This window comes from Chroicocephalus ridibundus, chromosome 1 (assembly GCF_963924245.1).
Source record: "Chroicocephalus ridibundus chromosome 1, bChrRid1.1, whole genome shotgun sequence".
NCBI lineage: Eukaryota > Metazoa > Chordata > Aves > Charadriiformes > Laridae > Chroicocephalus > Chroicocephalus ridibundus.
In genome coordinates this window covers 34,876,917-34,899,429 of record NC_086284.1, presented here as the reverse complement: position 1 = coordinate 34,899,429, position 22,513 = coordinate 34,876,917, and the positions used below count along the sequence as shown (strand labels likewise).

Sequence of the window (22,513 nt, the reverse complement as noted above, 5' to 3'; positions counted from 1 at the left end):
AGCTTTAGGTAAGGCTAAGCTTAAATAAAGGCTAAGGTAAGTTTAAATAAAGTTGCTCAGCTGCTAGCCTTGCCCTGAGATTAGCGAGGGGAGCAGTACCACAGGATGTTTTTGACCTTTCAGGGGCAAGGCACGCCATCCACTTGGGAGGCAGCGGAGTGACAGCGGCAGCAGGGCTGCACCGCAGGGGTAGATCCTACAAGCCATGGAGGCAGGTCCTACAAGCATGTCTGGCAGCTCTTTAGTCAGAAAGGGAAAGCGCTGAGTTGCCAGAACAGGCTGCCTTTAAGGGCAGAGAAAGAGCTAATTTCAGCTATTTCACAGGGAGTCCTGGGCTCTGAACCAAGGGAATGGACTAGTTCTGGTTCTCTTCCAGGCTTGGTGGCCTGGTCACAGCCACCTGTACAGCACCCTTTTGGATAGCCCCCGTGTCCCTCCTCTGGCCAGGCAGCATTACGGTGGCCGCAGCCGATATCCTGTACAGCACATGGTGATCCTTCTGGAAGGGCACTGGATATACATTTACAAAGTGATGCAATGTAAAGGTTGCATAGTGAGTGCATAGTTTCAGCGTTGGCAATACAAAGAAACATAGTTAGAATTGTACAGAGCTGCATAATAACGACGAAAAAAACCACCTGTGGAACTATTTTGTCAAAAATGTGCAGTGGGGTATTTTAAAGAACAAAATAGCTATTTAAACCCACCCTGCCCCTTTCTGTTCCCCCTCAGAGCAGGTATCTAAGGTTCCTGTACTGATGTAAGGAAGCTGAACGGAGATATTGCTGTCGTGTCGCCAGGCAGCAGAGGCGGCCATGACACTGTACACCCAGGGACAAAATCAATGTCGTTACAGTTAATGACAGGGAGAAACCCTGAGGGGTGAGCGACCTGTTCATCAACCGAGGAGCACTGAAATACCTGACATACCTCTTCCGGCCTCCTGGGGCGGGACTGCTAGTGGAAAATACCACCCTGCCCCACCAGCCAAAAGTCTCCAAAGGCTTTGACTTCTGACTGGAAGAGACACGGCGGTTAATTCTCCCTCCCCCCCCCCCCCCCGGTTTATCACAGGCCGTCTCGGTATCCCCCTCTAACCAAACCTTCCCCCTTTACGGTCCAAACCTCCCCTCGCAGCCGCTGCTCCTTTAAATCCACCCCTTCCACACACACACACACACACACACACCGGTCCCGGACGGCTCGTCCCCTCAGGCGAGCCCGCCCTTTCCCGCCCCACCAACGAGGGAAGTGGGGCGGGGCGGGGTGTCCAACGGCCGCCCCGGCTGAGGAGAGCGCGGCGAGGCTTTATAACCGGCGAAGCACCGGCGGGCCGAAGGCTTACTGTGGCGGCGGTTGAAGCGGGAAGGCTCGGTGGTGAGTGGGAAGGTGGCGGCTGTTGGGTCCTCGGGTTGTGGGGGGTGGGAGGCCATTACTTCCCCGGCCGGCGAGGCGGCGGAGGGGCCGGCGAGGCCCTAATGGGCCTCGCCGGCCCCTCCGCCGCCTCGCCGGCCGGGTGCATTCCTCTGAGCTTCAGCGCTTGCGGTCCCTAATGGAGGGTGAGGGTTTTCTCGGCACCCTCCAGAGCTTCCTTCTCTTGGTTGTTTTCCCCTTCTGATGCTCTTCGCCTCAAGATGAGGCGCTTCGTGTTGTAGGTGGTCGTCGCCGGTCGGCGCAGTCATTTTTGCCCCTTAATAGGTGTTAGCTGCGTCCTTCTCGCACCGGCTGTTTAAACAGACAGGTAGCGCTGCTGCAGGCAATCCCTTTCGTTTCGGAGGAGGGGGGGGACGACTTTCACTGGCTTCCCTACTTGAAAGACAGCTGGTATTTTGCAAGATCTTGCCGCGATGGTTGCTAGCTTTAGCCCTGGTTTTTTTTTCCCTGTTATTTCTTTCTGATGATACTTCCCTACTTGAATGCAAAGGCTGAGCTGTCTGTCTGCAGTGTAGTCCGTGCAGTTAAAAAGTATTACTTGGATAACTATCTTATATTACAGGTAATAACTTTTTAGGACTAATAACTCATTTAGCATAAGCTTTCTGTAACATTCAGATCCATTTTAAATAGGTAAAACTACTGTAAGCTGGAGTATAGTATACCTAGTATACTAGCAATACTGATAACCAATAAAGAATCTGATACATGACTTTTAGAGTCTGTTCTCTAACAAGGAAATATCTAAATGCTTGTTTGAAGTGATTCTTTTATGGAGCCTGGGCTTTTGAATTTATTTTGGTCACAATTAAAAGCAATCAAACTTGCTTCTGACTTTTGTAAAGAGTGTGTGGATGAACCACTGTATTAATCTAACCCAGTGTCCTTTAGGGGTAGTATTGCCTCTGTCATCTTACTGATGTTCAGGGAACAACAACGTATATTTGATAAGGACATTTTCTTTTTATAAAATTGGAGACCTCAATTTATTCTGCAGTGAGGGCTAACAGTAGGGAAATTGAGCTTAGCTTTGTCTCCATTAATTAAATTATCCGCTATTAATCATGCCAGGGCAGGAATATGAGGAACTTGGAGCTGGAAGTGGCCTCCCTCTGGCACAGCGTCACACCCATGTGGCTCTGCTGCTTTCATATTGAAAAGCTGCCATAGTCTATGCCTGTGGCTCCTGATCTCTGCATGGCACTCTTTTTGGCAATATGTTGCGTGTCCTTACTTGCCTTTCCTTTGGTTTTTTTATGTCAGTGGTGTTGTTTGCAGTGGCCTAAAGAGTAAGATGGATTTCTGTGCACTTGGTTGTTGAGTAATTGAAATTTTGTGGGTTTTTTTTTTATTGTATTGAATGTCAGAAGACTGAAGAGCCAGGTGACTTCATGAAGTAAGGGTGATAAAAGGAGAACTAGAGCTGCAGTAACTTTTCAGGCATGTTCAGTGTCTGTGGCTTCTGTTAACTTCATTTGGACACTGGATTATTGGTGCTTCTAGAGGAAGTGACAAAAGAAGGTTCATCTGTACAAAAGGCGGTGCTAAGTAATTGGTGTGTTCGTGATATTTTCCAGCTGGGCAGTACAGATGAATAAACAGGGAATGGAATTGCCAAGGGAAATGGTTTCATGTACAATTATTCCACAAAATTAATTGTCAAAAGATAACTGTAGAATTCAGTGTTTAGGAGAATATTATAGAAAATGGGTAATGGGAAGTATTTATATTATGAGGAAGGGAAAAAATAAGCTGTGGAGTGACCTACTTGGTTTTGAGAAGAGTAATCTTGTATCAGCTGGACTAGTTGGATTTTGCAGTTCTTATATCTTTTGTAAAATAATTGGATTACTTTAGCAAGCACATGCCAATTATGATTTGTGATCACTTTGTCAAATCTACTTAGTTGACTTATAAGTTAGAGCAACGTTTTTCTACTGTAAAAGGCCTTATGCACCGGATTACACTATTTTCATATAATGTTCACAGGAATTAATATTGTGAACACCAGTAGCAGAAATAGGCCTTAATGGAAGCAAAATGGTTTATGTGTCCCTATTTCCTGTTCAAATGTACCAGCTCATGTTAATGTTGATACCAGGAAAAATGGGACAGAAGTTTAGTAATGACTATCTTTAAGTTCCTTTTTATTGCAGGATGTAGTCAAACTAATTCAGCTTGGTAAGAACCGTTGGAGGTTATTCACTGTAGTGCTCCTTAAGATCATGCCTGGGAGACAAACTACTTTAACGTTTCATTGTGAGGATAATGGTGGCCCAAATACATAGCAGAGACATTGATTTAAACCCAGATGTCTCTGTGCAGTATTACTGATTTTCTTCTCATTGTCAAAGGTTTTAAATGTTTTTACCCTTAGCATGTTTGGAAGGTCCATTTGAAATGTACAAGGCACAAAGTTTTCTTAAATGTTAACATATATGTTAATATAACGTGTACTTACAGGAGCTTTAAACCATTGTCTTATTTCACAGAAAGAAGAATCAAAAATGTCGGCACTAAACTGGAAGCCCTTTATCTATGGAGGTTTAGCATCAATCACTGCAGAATGTGGTAAGTTTTTTCTTTAACTGTCGACATGATTTCCTTTACTCAGTCCCTTTTAAAACAAGCTTGATTCCATGCGATCAGTGACATAGTAATATGTGGTGGCTTACAGCATAGGAGTTGTTTTTTCTTTAATGCTGACTGAAGCATTGCTCAGAACTTTGTTACAATGTCAGAACACTCTTGTCTGTAAACGCACATTCCTTGTGAGTCTTGTTTTTATACAAACTTTGCTTTTACATTCTGTTATTTGGTGTTTGTTGATCTGTTCCTAAACAGTGTTCATAAGTATATACTGTTTTTGTTTTGCTACAGTAGACAAGTTAAGCTCTTAACTTGGAACTTTTCTGAGTAGCTGTGTTTCAGTTTAAATTCCCTTTTCTTGAATGTGAGTGGATGATTAGAATTGAACACTAAAATTGAGTTAGTGTGCAACACAGAATAATTGCTACAGTGAGACAGCGCCTCTAAAGCTTACTCTAAAGACAAACCTGAAATAATAACATCCTTTTAAAGCCTTACTTGAAATGCATGTACATGAAAATAAAGGAGACCTGAATTTTCATAGTAGCAGTACGTAGTCTGACATATGGTGGGCTTGCACGTGAAGTCTGTCTAACAAAGTAGATGCAGTATAAAATTACACTTAAACCTACTATTTTGTTTTCCTTTTCTAACTTCTCGTATGAATCTTGTTCAAACTTGAGCTTGAGACCTCTCTTATTTGACTTGACTGAATAATGCCAAAAGCTTCATGAGAAAGACAAGCAATTCATAAAAGCCTTGTTAGAACAGACATAGTTAATCCTGAATCCTATTAGTATTTAGGTGAGTATTGAATGTTGAGGTGTTCCCTTTCCTAAAGATAAGGTCTGGAGGAATGTGCTTTCTAACCCTTTCATAAAGCGAGCATGGAGAGTATGAACTTGACATAGCAGTAGGCTACAGGAAAGCAATAACAGAAGTGGGTACTGCTGCTATTGCTTTTTTAGGTTCTAGGCTAGAATCTGTATAGCTTGTCCTATGAAATTTATTTTGTTGCCTTCAATGCTCTTCAAAGATGTTGGTAGAATACATGTGCAAACTCTGTACTTGATTGTGATTACAGAGTCCTATTCAGTGTGGCTCTTTACATCTTTACAACCAGGCAATACCATGTTGCCTGAAAACATAGTGAATGCAAAACATAAACATAGGAAGTAGGCAGGGCCTCTGACATGCTTTTAGAAGACACCAGGTGACATAAAATGAACCACTTCTTTAGAAGACAGTCTTGGTAAGAGAGATGTCTTTCCCCAGGAGTATTTTTATCTCTTTTAGTCTATCTATTATATAATAAAGGCTGCTTTTTCTTATATTGTGTTCTTTGTTGTCTTTGGTTAGGTAAGTAATTGATTAATTTTCTCTCCAATTTTTCTTTAAGGTACTTTCCCCATTGATCTGACCAAAACACGTCTGCAGGTTCAAGGTCAAGTTAATGATGCCAAATATAAAGAGATCCGTTACCGTGGAATGATGCATGCACTAGTCAGAATATGCAGAGAAGAAGGATTGAAAGCCTTATACTCTGGGTAAAATTAACTAACTTGCAGTAGTGGTTGTTGAACGGTATATTGATAAGTATAAGCCCATAGTGTGTGAATTCTTGGGTTTCAGATTTATAAGGTATTTAGTTAGCCTCAGTTAATCTGGAAGTTGAAAGCCCAAGCTTAGATTGCATCAGCCTTTGCACTCTGCGATAGCATTTTGTGATTTTAAAGAAACCAAACCAACCTACTTGGGAAAAAAAAATAGCTAAGCATAAAGTTATTCTATACAATGCTGCTATGGTTCTTCCATCTGTCAGAAGAAAAACTGAATTAACCTTTGTGTATAAATGAGCATGCTTTTCTTCAAAACATGCAAAATGATGAGGGAAAGATGTAATCTGCAGATTATGTTTTAGACAAACTTGCCAGCTATTTTATAGATCACAAGTTGAGGCATGCTCTAACAGTAATCTTTCTGGAGTTCATTCATGTTCTTGAAGGCTTGATTTAAAAAAACCCCAAAACATAAACACAAAACAATAAAACCTTGTTTTGTCTGTAGTGAGTTTAAATAGTTGATTTAAATGAACAAAGCTTTCTCTGGTAGATATCTTGTGTTCAGTCTGTTCTGCTCTAGAAAGTATTTGCTACTCAGTGATTTTGAGCATAAATATTACAACTGCCTATTTTTTACAGGATTGCACCTGCAATGCTACGCCAAGCTTCATATGGAACTATAAAAATAGGCACTTACCAGAGCTTAAAGAGAATGTTTGTTGAGCGTCCAGAAGGTGAGTGGGTTTTTTTCAATTTAATTGAGGACTATTTTGCTTTAAGCTGGTTGGTTCCATTTGGTATCTTACTGTAGCGGTTTGAACAAGTCTACTGAGAAGACATTCCTTGTACCAATTACAACAAAGTGAGTCAGCAAGGAAAACTTGTTGGAGCAGTTTTTAAGGTTTCTGTAATTGGCACTCTTTCTGCTTAAAGGAGGGGTGGCATCATCCTGTCCCGAGGCATCTGCTTTGTAAATCTGTAGCTAAACTCTTTTTCTTTGTTTATGGAATAGATGAAACCCTGATGATAAATGTTCTATGTGGCATTCTTTCGGGAGTAATCTCATCATCTATTGCCAACCCTACAGATGTCTTAAAGGTAATTATGTGTTATGTAGAGTTTGTCCTTAGTTTTTATCCTTTCATTGAGGAAATGCAGAGTCTCCTGGTAAATATAGGATTTGGTTTTTTTGTAACCCTATTTATTCTCATTTTAACTTAAAAAAAAAAAAATCAGTAACATCCTGAATTCTTCTAACCTCCTTCTGGTCCATACTGATTATTTGAAGTATGCACCAGGAAACTGATGTCTGGGGAGATAGCTGGATACATACAACTTTTTCTGGGGGTGGGGAGAGAATAACTTTAGATGACTCTTTAACTTTCATGCTATAGTGTTTGTGTGTAAGCCACACTATGTCAACATATTTTATCTGTACATCTTGGTAACACAGTTATACTAGGAGGTTTCTAGAGCTCAAAATAGGTAAAGATGAATTGAGTTTCTGTGAGTGATACTTATACTGTAAGATTCTCAAATCCTGTAGAGAAGCTTTGCAATCAGTGTGTCCCATGGAAATAGTGTTCCGGCATCAGTCATTTAAAGTGAAGTGGTGAAGCCCTCACCTCTTTAACAATCTGTTAGCTCAATGACCTCCTCCAGTTACTTTAAAGGGTTGATGGTATTTAACTTAGAAAAGTGCAGCATGTGAGTTACATGGCTGCCTCTAATGAAAAATTCAAGGAAATTTTCTGTTCTTCTATAGCTACTAAAAACTTAATCCTTCATAGGGCTAGTGTAGTTATGTAGAGGCATTTCAAACATAAGCTTCTATTTCAAGTGTGGCTTCAATTAGTTATTTCCCCAAATTATGTCCACGTACCAACTTGCCTGTCATCAAACTTGTAATTGGTAGTTACCACGGCAGTTTCCCAAGGACGTTTTTAGAAGTCCACAGGATCGAAGACCATGATTCTCACCAGCCGAAACTGTAATCTTTAACCTTTCTTTTTAACATGTTCCTGTGAGAACACTGTAAAGGACATCGTGCAGAACCCATCTGTCAGTCTAATCTAAGTAGAATAGTGTTCAAGTACAGAAATAGACATGACTTAATGCAGTTAAGAACTTGCACCATGTGCTCGTTCAAAATTAGCAGCTGCATTTGGATAGTTAAGGCACTTCAAAAGATTTCATCCTGGTTATGATAATGTTAGCTATTGATTTGTATGCAAAGAGAAATTGACTTAAAAGATTGTAACTTAAAATGGTAATAAAACTATATTAAACTATTACTGGTTTTATGTTTGAAAAGTATTGATTTTCTAATTTAATCTTCAAATGAACCTCAGATCAGAATGCAAGCCCAAGGCAGCGTGATTCAAGGAAGTATGATGGGCAACTTCATACAAATCTACCAAAAGGAAGGCACTAAAGGATTATGGAAGGCAAGTCTTTTTGAACTAAATCCTACACTCAAAGTACACTTTCTTGCTCAACTGAATTGCATGCGCTTTTACAGTATTCTCAGCCAAAATATGGAGAAATCAGTAGCTAATATGTATGTAGTTTGTCATGACTCCTTCACTGCTGGTGTCTCAGTGCATTTTTACAGAAGGTTACTGCCAGTCTTGTATTCAAGGATTAGCCACTTCTTAAAAAGGGGGAGACAAATGGAGGTTTAAATTAGGGTGACTGGCTCTAGGACTAGTTCAACAACCCTTTGCAAGACACCTCTCAGTCTGTATACTCTGCTCTCTTTAAAACATGTACTAAAGAACATTTGGAAGTAAAGGTACATTAGTACCTTTAGAACATCCCCTCTAGTTCAGAAATTCTTGTACTCATCCTTGTAGATTGTCTTTTATGTCAATTACAGTCAGTGACTGTATAACAACGGAAGACCAAGAATGGACAGTTGCTCTGAAACAACTGGAAAGTAGAAATATTTTTCTATTAATGTGCTTTTTTCTGCAAAGCTTTTTGACTGCCGTTTTTCTACTCGTCTTCCTATGTCAGTCTTTCCGTTAGCAGCAAGGGGAGCCAGTATCACCTGTCTGTTGAGGTCTTAGCTGACTGTTGATGTAAGAATTCATATGTTAAGCAGAGATGAAGTAGCATAAAGGAACTGAAATTGCTGTTCAGTGTGGAAATGTGATTTATCTATTAAATTTAATCTGCATTTTTGGAGCACGTACATTTAAGACCTGTACTTATTAGGCTTATTTGAATTCACAATGTTCTTAATGCATTCATGGTGTGTTGCTTTGTATTAGAAAAGCTAGGCTTTTCTGACGGCACACAAAGGTTAATTTTTATCTTCAACTATATTCTTTCTTTTGCCAGGGTGTATCACTGACAGCACAGAGAGCTGCTATTGTTGTTGGAGTGGAACTGCCAGTGTATGACCTTACCAAGAAGCACATAATTATGTCTGGATTTATGGGTGATACAGTATATACTCATTTCCTGTAAGTTTGTATAACTAACTGCTTGCATAGCTCATCATTGGCTAGTTCTCGTTATGGGGAATGAATCTTGATTTTTTTTTCCCCCCCCACCCCCAACCCCGTCATCAGCCTAGAGGCAAATATACTTCTGATGTATTGATACTTTTTAATGCAATAGCATCTCAAATGGTAGCACTTAGCATGGAAACTAATTTTATTTAGGATTTGGATTTAGTTTTCTTATGAATATGGAATTTTGGTTTGCGGATGATCTGAATCATTCAGCTTTGCAAATTGAGATTAGAAAAATATTTGATTAGAACTTTATTCTTAGAGGCACAAACATCTGTTCAAGTATACAGAAACTGTATATAAGGACTGTATATCAAATCTTGAAAATGGTGCTTTACAGTAAATGAAAAGTAGTTTTTCCACATCTATTAGCTGATGTAATTTTTAATTAAAAGCAGTAAGCACACATTATTACTACATGTTTTCTGGGGAGGGGGAATTGTTGTGCATCTTGAAATGTGGTAGCTGAAATTTCATTAAACCTTTCTTTTATTAGCTCAAGTTTTACTTGTGGGTTAGCTGGAGCCCTTGCATCCAACCCGATTGATGTTGTGAGAACACGCATGATGAATCAGAGAAGCCAAAAACATGGGGGGCACTCAAACTACAAGGGAACTTTGGATTGCTTGCTACAAGTAAGTAGTTCACGTATCAACACAAGTAGAAACTGGTGCCATCAAGCAATGATTTCTGGTGTAGAAATTGTTCTAAGTTTCCCTAGAAATTAATACAAGTAACTTAAATACGCTTTTTGGCCTAATGCTTAAGAGGACTACTGCCAATAATGCATTTGGTGTGAAAAGTATCTACTATCTTGACAGAAAGGCAGGAAGAAAGTTAGTACATACTGCAGGCACGCACGTCCTTTTGGTGCTTGGATGAGGAGACTAAGTCTTTCAGCAGTACTGTCTCTTACTTTATACATGTTAGGATATTGATAGGGAATCATAATTTCATAGGTCAGTTCTTGAAGAACATCGTCTTCTGGGGCAGATGGCTTTCTCTGTTGGTTACTGCATAATGGAAAGCCTAGTAGAGCCAAAGGCAATGTCAGTCTCTGATTTTAATTATTTTGGCTTGGTTTCTTAAATGCCTAAATTGGGTATGAGGTGAGAGCATGATGGCCTTTTACATGGAGAAGAGTGGATAGGAAGCTATTGGTGTCCAAACTGTAGACTGAACGGTTCAGTTTGTATAACAGTCCAATTTTGTGAAGTTCATAAAACAAACTGAAAAATTTCAAGGGAGTGTCTAATATGAGCTGAAGGTTTACATACAGCGAATTTCAAGGGGGTGCTAAATGTGAACTGCAGGTTTACATGCAGCGCTCTGCAAAGGTGTTTTTTTTCTGGGGGGGGCGGGGGCCAGAAAAGTCCAGGAATGCAATTTGGACGAATCTAGGTTGAATACTAAATGACATAGACTGCATCTTTTACCTGCTAGGCAATGCCACAGGCATTACTAAACTTGGCTTTATCTAGTGAAATGTTTCTGTGTCCCATCATACAATATGTTTAAATCAAGGTTACAGCACTGAGCCATCCCCTTGTCTGATATAGAATGTTGTTAGCTGAGATGCTCTCTAGGTTTCTCACTAACGAAGAATTACTTAAGTGTGTTCTTGCTGTGGTTTTTTTTTCCAGACATGGAAGAATGAAGGCTTTTTTGCTCTATATAAAGGGTTTTGGCCAAACTGGTTAAGACTTGGTCCTTGGAATATCATTGTATCCTTTTCAAAGGTGTGTGAAACTATGAAGATAGCCATACAGCAGCAAGCATTGACAGTTTCACACAATGTTCAGTGGGGAAAGTGTCACGTCAGCACAAATATTCCCTTTTTATGAATGGAAAATTGTGTAGGTGACCGTTTACTTAGTCAAGTGCTGCTGGTCAGACTGAATTTGTGATTCACACAGAGTGAATCTTAGAATGTTACCTTGTAAAACATTTTTCTGTCCCTCTGATTTCACACCTGTCCACTTCCCTAGTTTTAAATAAAATTGACCAGATGAGTTAGGAATGGTGCTATTTGAAGAACTGGGGAAACTGTTGGCAATTAGCCGTGAAATCTTTTTGTATTTATTGTGGTCTCACACAGCTTGGCTTGTGTTCCAAGAGCCAGCTGACTGGAACCCTGGGAAGCAAGTTGTTAGTAATGTCTTTTTTACTGTGAGGAAACCTACTTTAGCTTATCAAAGCTAAGTGAGTAAAGTCTTTAAGGGCTTTTGTAGTACTCCTATGCCGCCTCAGTCCTGTGTGTAAGATCCTGAGGAAGAGGGATGGGAAAGCAGTTGGCATCACCAGCCTTAAAGCTTTTGATGTACAAGAGTGCCCTGAAGCGAGTTTTATTGTTCCGCATAACAAAAATGGCCAAGTAGCACCATTACATAGGAGGGAACTAAGAGAAGAGCAAAATTTAGCACAGATGCTGCTGTCCTTCAGTAGCGAAGTGACCATTTTGCACCAAGTGAACAGGAAAGAGTTTTCCTTAATCGGCTCTTCCAGTTCTTTCTGACGTATGAACAGCTGAAGAAATTAGACTTCTGATGTGCTGAAGTGTATACTGAATTCTGTTAATGTACTGTTTGAGCTTAGAGCAACTTGTTAAGTTATCCTGAGTATCTGCTCTTTATCGTCGGAGACGCTGGCCGAAGGAAGAGGTCACTACAAGACTGTTGTGAGTGAGAACAGCCTGGAGGTGATTTTGAGGCAAACTGGCTCCTGTAAGAATGGCTTGCGCATGTGATTCAGTGGATGATGTGCACTATTTTCTAGACTGAACCAAATATAGTGGAGTACCTTCTGTCAACTCTTTAAGTGTTCTTGAATGTGAAGTTGTGTAACGCAACTTTACGCTGTTGAGACTCAGATGGACAGTGTTTTGCAGGTGTAAGAGGCAAAGAACAATCTTTCTCTAAAGGAAGATAGGTAGTACCACGGAGCTGGGCTTTTCCTCTTTTCAGAAGTGTATACAATTAAACTGCAATAGTTTATAGCTTCCAATTAACCGAAAGTGTCACAAGACATCTTTGCAGGCCTTCAGTTGAGCAAAATACCTGCTGCGATACAAAATCTGCTTCTGGTTTTAAAGATTTCCTGTGTTCCAAGTCCTTAGGTTTCTGCATAATTTGCTGGGAGTAATCCAGCTTCATTTGAAAGTGTGGTTGCTGCAGTTGTCAGCTCTTGCATAGCTTGAGGAAAGTTGTTGGTTTCCCCCTCCCTCCGTCTATTGTTCTTGGTTTTCAGCATAAGTGATTCTTCAACGTACTCATATGCAAATTGCAATTAGGAATGAAATTCAAATGAGTCCATGCTCATCTGCCTATCTCGCAGAGAAACTTTTCACTCTTCTTCCGTTGTTGGGAAGAACTACTTGTAACAGTCACGGGCTGTTACGTATCATCTGAAAGACACAGGTTTTACATTGGGCAGTTCAGGCTGCTCTGTGAAAAGAACCAAACGCCGCCAAAGATAAGTTGTCTATAAAAATCGGATTTCTTCTTAAAAAGACACCCAAACGTGGAACCACCGAGCACTTTCCTACAGCAAACAGGCTCGAGTGGCTGTTACATGTTACACTTCATATAGAAATCAACTGCAGCTTCCTTAAAGTGTGACTTTGGGGGTTTAAAAGCAGATCAAAACTTCAGGGCCATTAACTAAAGATTATGTCAAGGTTCTGACAAACGTTAATTCCGAGAAAGGAGAGGTGGGAGATGTGAGCCATGCGGTGGCCCTTCTGTGTTTGCAGAGGGGTAGCAAAGCAGGCGGTGTAGCTTTGCGTTTTTGTGGCATTGTGTGTTAAATCTCTTCAACACTTTTGGTTAATCAGACATTCCACTTGAAGAAATTTCCTTGCGATTTCAAAATTACTACAATCACTTAAAATCACTAATTTTGAATTCACAAATGGATTTTTTTTTTAAATGCACAAGGCACTTTCTTTCCTAAGGCACAAAGTTTTTTCTATGTATATGTGTATGCTCATGTGCAGAGTTTTTCCTTACAGCTGTTTCTATGCTTTGATAGATGTATTTGTAAATATTTTTGTACACGGTGTAAACTAAGTGTATGTTTTACATTTTTAAGCTTATTAAACATTTTCAAATCACCATGTAATGACTCTGTACTGCTTTTGGTTTCTAAGTTCCAAATGGGGGTGGGAGGTGGGGATGTTTTGAAATGCTCGCAGATGATTAGCAAAGAATTGTTAATCGCCTGCAAGTATTTCAAAGGAAAGCTGCTGCTGGCGCTGGACACCACTGTGTTGTTACTGGGTTTTAGCCAAGGCAGACTGAAGGTGCTGTAAGTAGAAAGCTCGTGTTCCTGTAACTTACAGCCTGAAAATACATGCATTAACCATATGTTTTTGCTGTTCTTTGGTATCTCTTGAACTGCCAGACCATTTCCCACTCTGCTGTTCCAGACCAATCACTTTTTATAACAATTGGCTTTTGTGTAGCAGCCAAACGATGTTTACTGCTTAACATTACACCTGTGAGCCGGGTGGGTTCCTGGGGTCCTGGGGGGATGAGGAACCCACTGGTTTGGAGTAAGGGGGGTGGGAGCTGTGGGAAGCTGGAGGGGGACAGATGGATGAGATGGACAGAAATTACCTGCTAAGGACGAAAGGCATCAAAAGGGTGAAGTCGGGGCTCAGCATCTCGGCTGCAGAGAACAACTCAAGCTGTTGTCAAGCTCTTTAATTCAGATGTGCCTTAGTTGAATCTTTTATCGTTACACGTGGAAATAAATCCTAAATTTACAAAAAAACTAACAGCAAACTAAAAGGGAATAAATCCTGCAGCGGGTGGGAAAATGCAGCTCAGTGTGTTGGGTGATGCTGCAGAAGACTGGAACCCTCTCGCCGGAGCCCGGGACAGAGCTGGGAGGGCCCAGAGTAAGGTGCCATCACCAGGGTGGTCCTGCACCGCCCCCTTCCCAGGAAAGAAGGATCCAAGGAACGCTGTGCCCGGCGGGGACGCGAACCCGCAGCCTCCTGCGCTCCTCCGCGCCGCTAGGGGGCGCCATCCCGCCCAGCCGACGCTCTCTCCCGCTTCCGCCCTTGGCTGACGCACTTCTCCTCCCCCGCCAATGACGCCGCTGCCACGCGACGCCGACGGAAGCGACGGGACCCCCGGAAGCGCCGCCGCGCTCCGCTCCCTCTTCCGCTCCGCTTCCCCCCCCCCAACCCTGCGGCCCGGCTCGGCCGCCGCTCGCCACCCCCCCTCGCCCCCGCCGCCTCTCGCCCCGCCGCCAGCAGCATGGCGGAGCCGCCTCCCGCCGAGGCGGCGGGCAGGGAGGTGCGGGACCGCCTGAGCCTGTGGGACCGCCGCCCGCTGCCCGCCGCGCCCCTCAGCGACCGCCAGACCGACTCCGTGCTGGAGCTGAAAGCGGCGGCTGAGAACCTGCCGGTGCCGCCCGAGGTGAGGCGGCAGCGCTGTCCCGGCCGCGGGGAGGGCGGTAGGAAGGGAGGTGCCGCCGTGCCACGTCGCCAGGCGGCCGGGGGTGGCGGCCCGGCCCGCTGGGGCCTCCGGGGCCGCCGCTCTCCCCGGGTTGTTGCGGGACTCAGCAGCGTTTTGCGTTCCAGCGGGGTTCCCAGGCCGGCGGGACCCTCAGCCCACCCCCCGCTGCGCTCCCAGCCGCTTACCCGCCCACGTTCGCCTCCCTCGGGAGGGCTCGGTCTCCTTCCAGCCTTCCCCAGGGGCCTCATGGCGCGGTGCTGCCCGCCCGCCTTGGCTTGGAGGGGGGTTTATAGGCAGCGGTGGCAGCTTTCCTCTGAAAACCCACCGGGCGTTCTCTGCCTGTCCTTACTGCATCCCTCAGCTCGTCAAAGTTTGTCCTCCTGAAATCGAGAGCTTTAGTCCTGGTTACATGTTTTAGGTCCTCTTGATTTGATCCTTGTTGATTCATAGATGCTGTCACCAATGTTATCGTGGCCAGCAGGTCGAGGGAGGTGATTCTGCCCCTCTGCTCTGCTCTGGTGGGAACCCACCTGGAGTACTGCGTCCAGCTCTGGATCCCTCAGCACAGGAAAGACATGGACCTGTTGGAGCAGGTGCAGAGGAGGGCCGTGAAAATGACCAGAGGACTGGAGCACCTCTGCTGTGGGGGCAGACTGAAAGAGTTGGGGTTGTTCGGCCTGGAGAAGAGGAGGCTCTGGGGAGACCTTATTGCGGCCTTTCAGTACTTAAAGGGGGGACTACAGAAAAGATGGGGACAAACTTTTTAGCAGGGCCTGTTGTGATAGGACAAGGGGTAATGGGTTTAAACGAAAAGAGGATAGACTCAGAGGAGGCAGAAGGAAGACATTTTTTATGCCGAGGGTGGTGAAACGTTGGCACAGGTTGCCCAGAGAGGTGGTGGAGGCCCCATCCCTGGAAGCATTCAAGGCCAGGTTGGACGGGGCTCTGAGCAACCTGATCTAGTTGAAGATGTCCCTGCTCACTGCAAGGGAGGTTGGACTAGATAACCTTTAAAGGTCCCTTCCAGCCAAAACCATCCTATGACTATTTCCTGGTACCACTTACAGGTGATTCAGCGAGCCATATAAAGCCAGGAATAGTGGTAAAAAGCTTAATAATTTCTCATTATCATGGAAGAAGTGGTCTCCCAGCCTGGTTATAATATATCAAACTCTGACATGATGGTTATTTATGAATGCTTCCTTGTCTACAAAGGGAAGGAGAACAAAATGTTTGCCTTCCTTAACTGCACTTTTCATGAGAGGTTTTGTATTCGAAGCGGATCATAGCGCAAGATATAATGCCATAAAATCAACAAAGTTGGCTCTCAGCAAGTGTCTGAAAGGTCAAAATAACAAAAGGGAGGGGGTAAAGCAATTCCTTTCTGAAATGCACCTGTTTAATTTCATGCTTCCTGGTTTCTTTTTTGTGTAAGCCATACGCAACTGTACAAAAAATACTGGCAGCCATCCAAAATGATTGTAGAAGGATGTGCTGCTATTGGAGGATGTTCTTAAGGATCTAAAACAGCTTTGTAACAAGGCAGGTACCTTATTTGCCAGTCAGGCCAACAGGGGTGCCAAGACACTGAGGACTTCAGCTGGTCATGGCTCCTGCTGAAGTGGATTGAGACAGTGGTGTCTTGACTGTTCTGAAAAAGCAGGCTCTGCTCAACTCATCTTCTCCTCAGTAGTAGTCACGAGAGAAAACCTGGCTCCCCAGCTAGGGTCCTGCCTGTTTTGGAGGGTGGGGGGCAGAGATACATGGAAGTTGAACAAAAAAGGTCAGTCTGTGTTTTCTCAGATATCTGAAATCCTGACAGTTCTTTCTTTGTCAGACTAATATTACCAGGTAATGAATATTTTACTGAATGAGTGATTTTCTAGAGAGACACCAATTTGTTTTTATGTTACTGATGTTCTCAGCAATAGAAAACATACTGTACTTGTTAAGTGAATTAAAAAGAGTATTATGCTAATGAAGAGTCTATAACAATATTTGTTTTCTTGACTTAATTTCATCTCTATAAGCAAGTTAATAGTCTCCAACCACACTTAAATACAATTTCTCTCAAGTTACTTTTGTTCATATTGTTCTTGCTTAAAAAATCATTGTGGCCAATAATCCCCTTTCAGCAGAGCTATTCCTTGTCTTCTAAAAAAGCCTTTCTTTTTAGCTTGACTTCTTCATTAAAAGCATTTGAAAGAATATGAAATGCTATTTCCTGAGTAAATTCGGGTGGTGTTAAATCTTGAATTTTCTCTGAATATCTGGCAAAAAAATCTGACAATTCCTGTGCAGTGATGTTTCCATGTAGTTTAGACAGCAGTGGCATTTATTTTTGTTTCGGTGTGCATTCTGAATTCTTATGTTCTTAGATACTTTTCTAGTGCGTTTTTCTGGGTGTAGAACCAGTTAAATTGGAAATTAAAGTATAGCTTATCAGTATGTCAGGTACGTGTACGTTCGATTTCTGTTCTTGTACAAACGTGTACTTACGTAAAATCCTGTATAATATTTTCCAACTTTAACTAAAAAAAAAAGTCAAAACTGTTAGGTGTTTCTGAATATATAGATAGGGTAGTTGGTGTGTTATCATATTGATAGGTAAAATATCCGTTGCATTTGTTTCTTCAAAAGTAGGTGCCTGTGATTGTCTCGAGTTGATGCTTTGGATCATGTTATTGTAGTTGAGCTGAATATGCTAATTCTTAGTAAGCTGCCTAACTCAACTTTTGTGGGTTTTTGTGAGCAGCTTCCAATTGAAGATTTGTGCAGCCTAACGTCCCAGTCGCTAACTGTTTCGCTGACGGCTGCGGTGCCGGAATCCACAGAGGATGTCCTCTTAAAAGGATTTGCCGTACTGGGGATGGAGGATGAAAGAATTGAAACAGCACAGCAGGTAAGTGATGCTGAATACCCTCCAAGTCGCAGTAATCTACTTCAGAGAATTCTGTGAGTTTCTCTGTCTCTTGCCTAGTTTTTGGTGGGTTTGTTAAATTTTTTTGGCTGTTTTCAAGATGCATGAAGAAACTTGGGGGAGAAAAATCATTGAAGTTGTAAGTGACAGATACTTTTCTGATTTTGAATGGAGCCTGAAGTGAGAGCAAAGCACCCCTTCAGTAAGGTGGTGTTACTCATAATATAGAAGAATGTCACACCCCTTCCCTCCCTTTTTAATGTGACAGCCTTGTTCTTGTGCAAATAAAACCAGATGAAATTCAGTGGAGGAATAGAATAGAATATTTCAGTTGGAATGAGAAATTGTAGTTTGTTTCTTTGATTAATAGTTAAGTTCTGAAAAATCTCTTTTTTAACAAAAGCTCATCTTTGTTTCATAGAACCTTGTTTGTTTGTTTGTTTTAATTGATTGCATGTGATATCTGTGTTGTTCACACCATAAAATCTCTTCTAGTTCTTCTCCTGGTTTGCTCAGGTACAAACACAGATGGATCAAGATGAAGGTGCCAAGTACAGGTATGTGTTCTTCCTCAGTTCCTTTCACTTTTAATCACTCTAAACCTTGAAAGACTTCATCTTGTCCATATAATGTTAGCATGCATTCGGATTCAGCTGGCGGGGAATGGGGGAATGTGTTGGAACAGCTGAAGCTTTCCAAGGTGATATGTCCCACTCCCATCCTGAAGGCTGTTGCCCTCTTGGCAGTTAAAAGGGCCACAGATTTCCTTCTCAACTGCCTAGTATAGTAAGACAGATGGAAATTAGTTTGGGCTCATAGACAGGGCTGTAGACAAAGGCAGTCTTAAGAGCTTTCATATGCCTTTTCAGCTGCTGCTGCTATTGAAATGGCATCCTCTGAGGGCGAGACTGTGCAAGCAGCTGTGGCTGCTAGTCAGTTCTGCTATCACCGTTCGGTTCGCCAGTGGCTATCGCTGTGACTTTGTATCTGCATTTCCTGCATTCCTTGACACTTTGCTCAACTCCAGTTTTGAGGCTTGGCATTCTCATTTATTTTTATCTAACTGGCTTTTCCGTCAGGCTCAGAAGAACCCCTTCCCACTGACTTTCGCAGTTACTCCTCAAGAGTCTGAAGTACAGCTGAATGGCTTAGCCGAGTCTGCTGGTGGCTTTTACAGAAACTGGACTGGATTTTGAAATTTTACAAACTTGCCTTTGGCCACAAAGAGACTGCTGTATTCCTGACTCCTGTTTTTATGTAATTTTCTTTGGTGTATCTCTTTCTCTCTTGCTCTGACAATTGAGGACATGACGGTTCTTAAAAGCAGAGGTTTAGACATATAGACGTATACTAAGTCCTGTCATTAACAGCCTAAAAAGAATAGCATCCTCGGACTTTTTCAGTTGACATGTTCGTAATAGCGCACGCGGATACTAAAGTGTGCCATGGAGGCAGAATGGTCTGTAGGATGGCCAATATGTAATTGTTTGCAGGAGGAACATAAATTCGTTCTTTGCAACAGCACATGACTACGGAGAGTTGTGATTTTACTTGCTGCTTTGTATGTGGTGAAGTAGAGCTCAGAAACTGATATCCAAGAGTAATTAATTTTAAATGGTGCTTTAGTCAGGCTGAATGCTTGACACATATTTAGTGATCATTTAGAGTCCATATCTGCATTGAACCTTAGACAAACTTGGTGACATTAGATACTGGATTTATTTTGTTTAAGCCTCTTTCAATCCTCGCAGTAAGTTTTGAATCCCTTGGATAATTTCAGCTACTTTAGGAGAGTAAAACTAATTTCTACGTGGAAACTGAAAATTGTGTAGAAGAGGGGACCCAAATTAACACTTCTGTTGGAAGCAAGGCAGGTAGAATTTGGCTGCTAGCAGTAGCCTCTATGTTTCCACTGTCCATTTAGACAGTATTTGCGTGCTCTGGACCAGCTGTAGTGCATGCTGCTGCTTTCTGGGTAGGCTTGCTATCAGGAATAGTGGGGAAATGGAGTTACTGCAGTGGCTGTTCCAAATCCTATAGCTCTGTTACATCTGCGGGTCACGGAACATCTGCTTATTGTGCACTCTTGCTTGATGCAAGTGGTCTTTTATTCCTGGAGAGGGAAAGGCAGTGGCAGTGACCCTGCAGGCAGCTGGATTTGCGAATACAGAAAGTGAAATTTTACTTCTGTTATCGATTCTCTTTTTCTAGACAGATGAGGGATTACTTGTCTGGCTTTCAGGAGCAGTGTGATGCTATCTTGAACGATGTGAATAGTGCCCTTCAGCACCTGGAATCACTGCAAAAACAATACCTTTTTGTCTCCACGAAGACAGGAACGCTGCATGAGGCCTGTGAACAGCTTTTGAAAGAGCAGGTAATCTCTGATGGGAGGATTACTGGAAACTTCTAAGATACCATAAACAAAAGTTTCTTTTTCTCAGGCTGGGAAAACTTGTGAGCTGCGGTGACAATCCCTCCATTTGCTTTGGACCTTGTTCTTGGTGTTTCCCCTGCAGCCAGGGTGTCAGGCTCTGTGCAGTAAAATGTTCAGTACGTGTCGATGTACACTTTAATCAAGAAGGAGAGCTACTTGAGGGGAACTTTTGTAACTGATGCCTGACAAGTGAAAAATTTATTGAGGTTAACAGTTCATATAAATTACAAAGTATTCTGAGCTGGTTATTGCAAGAAGAAAGGTTTTAACAAAATTACGAGCTTATTTCCCAGCTGCTTGCTTTCTTCTCATGAACTGCTCCCACAGTGATGTAATGAACATGTCTTATTAGCATGACTGGATAAGGGAGAACTTTTAAAGGCTGCAGTCCTGAAATACAGGATTTCTACAGTTCTCTGTAATTCTGGTGACAGCATTGCTGTTTGCATGCAATAGTATATGTGGAATGCTGACAAACCTGTAGAATATATGTTTTTAAATACACTATTGAGAGCAGCTGGTCTTTCACTGGTAAGAAAGAGCGAGAGAGCACTGCTGTATTCTGCAGCTTTTGTTGTACTACTTAGTTGCAGGTTTAGTTAATACTGGTGTGTGCCAAGAGCCGAAAGGGGGGCTGAATAATTTTCTATGTATATATGTATTTATATATGTATACATTTTTATATATATATATGTATTTTTTTATATATCTATTTATAATTATATACTTAAACTACTTGCTAGGTTGCTGATTTTCTTTTATTTATTATTTTTGAATAGTCAGAACTTGTTGACCTGGCTGAAAACATCCAGCAGAAACTTTCTTATTTTAATGAGCTGGAAAACATCAATACAGTAAGTATTATTTCCCTGTTAATAGTCATAGAAAATGAAAGTGTACTGCTCTTTTGAACTTTGTCGCCAACACTGTTACTGGGGTTCCTTACAATGATGCTTTGTCCTGTGTTTCAAAGAAATTGAATTCCCCTACGCTCTCCGTGAACAGTGAAGGATTCATTCCCATGCTCGCTAAGCTTGATGATTGTATTGCATATATTTCATCGCATGTAAGTAACTCTATTGGTTTTAGTTAAATCTTAATAGTTTCAAAACTACGTATTCGTACTATTTTTGTGGTGGTTTTTTTTCCCCTATAAAATGTTCTCTCTTCAAATACAGTAAGAAAGCAAAGATGGTGGTTTGTAAACTTAAGAAATCTTTTCTGAATATACTTCATATTCTGCTCAGTTTTTGTAAAATACTGCTTTTAGTTTGTACAAACTAGCATTTCTAGGTAATAAAAAGAGTATTTTAAGTTTTGATGAATTTTAACTCTCCTATTGTTTGCATTTAAAATGGATTTTTTTTTTAATTTCTTTCAGCCGAATTTTAAAGACTATCCTGTATATTTGATTAAATTTAAACAATGCCTTTCTAAAGCTATGCACCTTATCAAGACATACACTGTGAATACACTACAGAACCTCACCAGCCAGTTAATGAAAAGGGTAAGAGGAATCAGTAAGTGGTAACTTGTGCTGTACTGAAATGTCTGTTGTAACACTACAGTTTTCTTCTCGTTTTTTATTTTTTTGGAGGGTGGGAGGTGTCAGTGGTTTTGTGTGAAAATAGGTCAGTCCTACACCACGGTGTTTGTGCAGGCTGGCCAAGTTTCAGATGAATCTGACAGAGACCTAGTGATCCAAAAGATTTTAAAATAGGAATAATTTAAAAATCCTGGAAATTGAAGAAGGTGAGTTGAGGTAGGTGAACAGTCACCTCAGTGAAGGCCAGGGATGGATAAACAGCTGAGTTAGAGAGGCAGCAACCAGCTGGGCAGACAGCGTGCTTTCCTGAACCAGTTTGTGCACTGTAGCTCTGAATCGGCCGCAGCACATGCTGCTGTCTGTGTTGCCAAATGGGGAGGGTGCACAAAAGAAATATGGGTACTGTGGGGGTCTGTGCTGGAGATGGATCGTTGGAGACAGAGAGGGAGGTTGCAGGGAAGGCTTGAAGAATGAATACAGGAGCTGGGTGTTGTAGGATGAAAACTGTTAAAGCACAACAACTCTTGAGTTCATGACGCGGCTCTTTCGGTATTATAGCCCAGTAAGTATTTTTGGGTGCTCTTGGTCATCTACATATTTCTTTTTGATAAGTCTGCACTGCTTTGTGTAGCTGCAAAAGAATAACTGTGACATGTTCCTACTGTTTTTTGGCAGTATGTTTTGGTTAGCTCTGAATTGTTGACAGCGGTGTTAGAGAGTCACAGGGAAGAGTTAGGTGCTTTACTCCCACTCACTCTGGTGGGATTTAGGCATAAAGGTGATTAAGGAGGTTTTTTGGTCTCAATAAAACGTTAATAGTCTCAAGCTGCAGTATTTTGGCAGAGGAGGAATGGGAGGGGAATGTCTCTTTCTACCCCCTTTCTTTCTTTCTCCAATTGATTGGTGTATGCCTTGTGCTTAGTCCTGTTACAGTCAAACTTGGTGTCATGAGGGATAACCATTGAAATTGTCAATTCTCGATTCTAGCATCTTTCAGACATAGAGACTTGCTAAAGGATAGTCCTGGACTGGAGATCT

General features: G+C 41.9%; 2 protein-coding genes across 4 annotated transcripts in view; both read left to right on the top strand.

The window, feature by feature from the left end:
- The first annotated feature begins 1,232 nt into the window (after positions 1-1,232).
- SLC25A30 (solute carrier family 25 member 30) lies at positions 1,233-13,223 on the top strand. Its single transcript, XM_063334709.1, has 10 exons — positions 1,233-1,377; positions 3,927-4,005; positions 5,423-5,570; positions 6,225-6,319; positions 6,598-6,683; positions 7,937-8,032; positions 8,931-9,055; positions 9,603-9,741; positions 10,750-10,830; positions 11,612-13,223. Exons 2-10 carry the CDS (start codon positions 3,942-3,944, stop codon positions 11,651-11,653), a joined length of 876 nt encoding a protein of 291 aa, XP_063190779.1. The 5' UTR covers positions 1,233-1,377; positions 3,927-3,941; the 3' UTR covers positions 11,654-13,223.
- Positions 13,224-14,059: 836 nt separating this feature from the next.
- The window catches only part of COG3 (component of oligomeric golgi complex 3), a 32,956-nt gene continuing 24,502 nt past the window's right edge, over positions 14,060-22,513 (top strand). The window contains exons 1-7 of one of the 3 annotated variants that reach the window (XM_063334701.1): positions 14,060-14,532; positions 17,327-17,473; positions 17,987-18,048; positions 19,703-19,868; positions 20,709-20,783; positions 20,903-20,995; positions 21,311-21,436. In XM_063334701.1, coding sequence (XP_063190771.1) covers positions 14,371-14,532; positions 17,327-17,473; positions 17,987-18,048; positions 19,703-19,868; positions 20,709-20,783; positions 20,903-20,995; positions 21,311-21,436 — 831 coding nt within the window. In that variant the 5' untranslated portion in view covers positions 14,060-14,370. The remainder of the gene's footprint in view (positions 14,533-17,326; positions 17,474-17,986; positions 18,049-19,702; positions 19,869-20,708; positions 20,784-20,902; positions 20,996-21,310; positions 21,437-22,513) is intronic. The other 2 variants (XM_063334684.1, XM_063334693.1) reach the window with 2 other exon arrangements.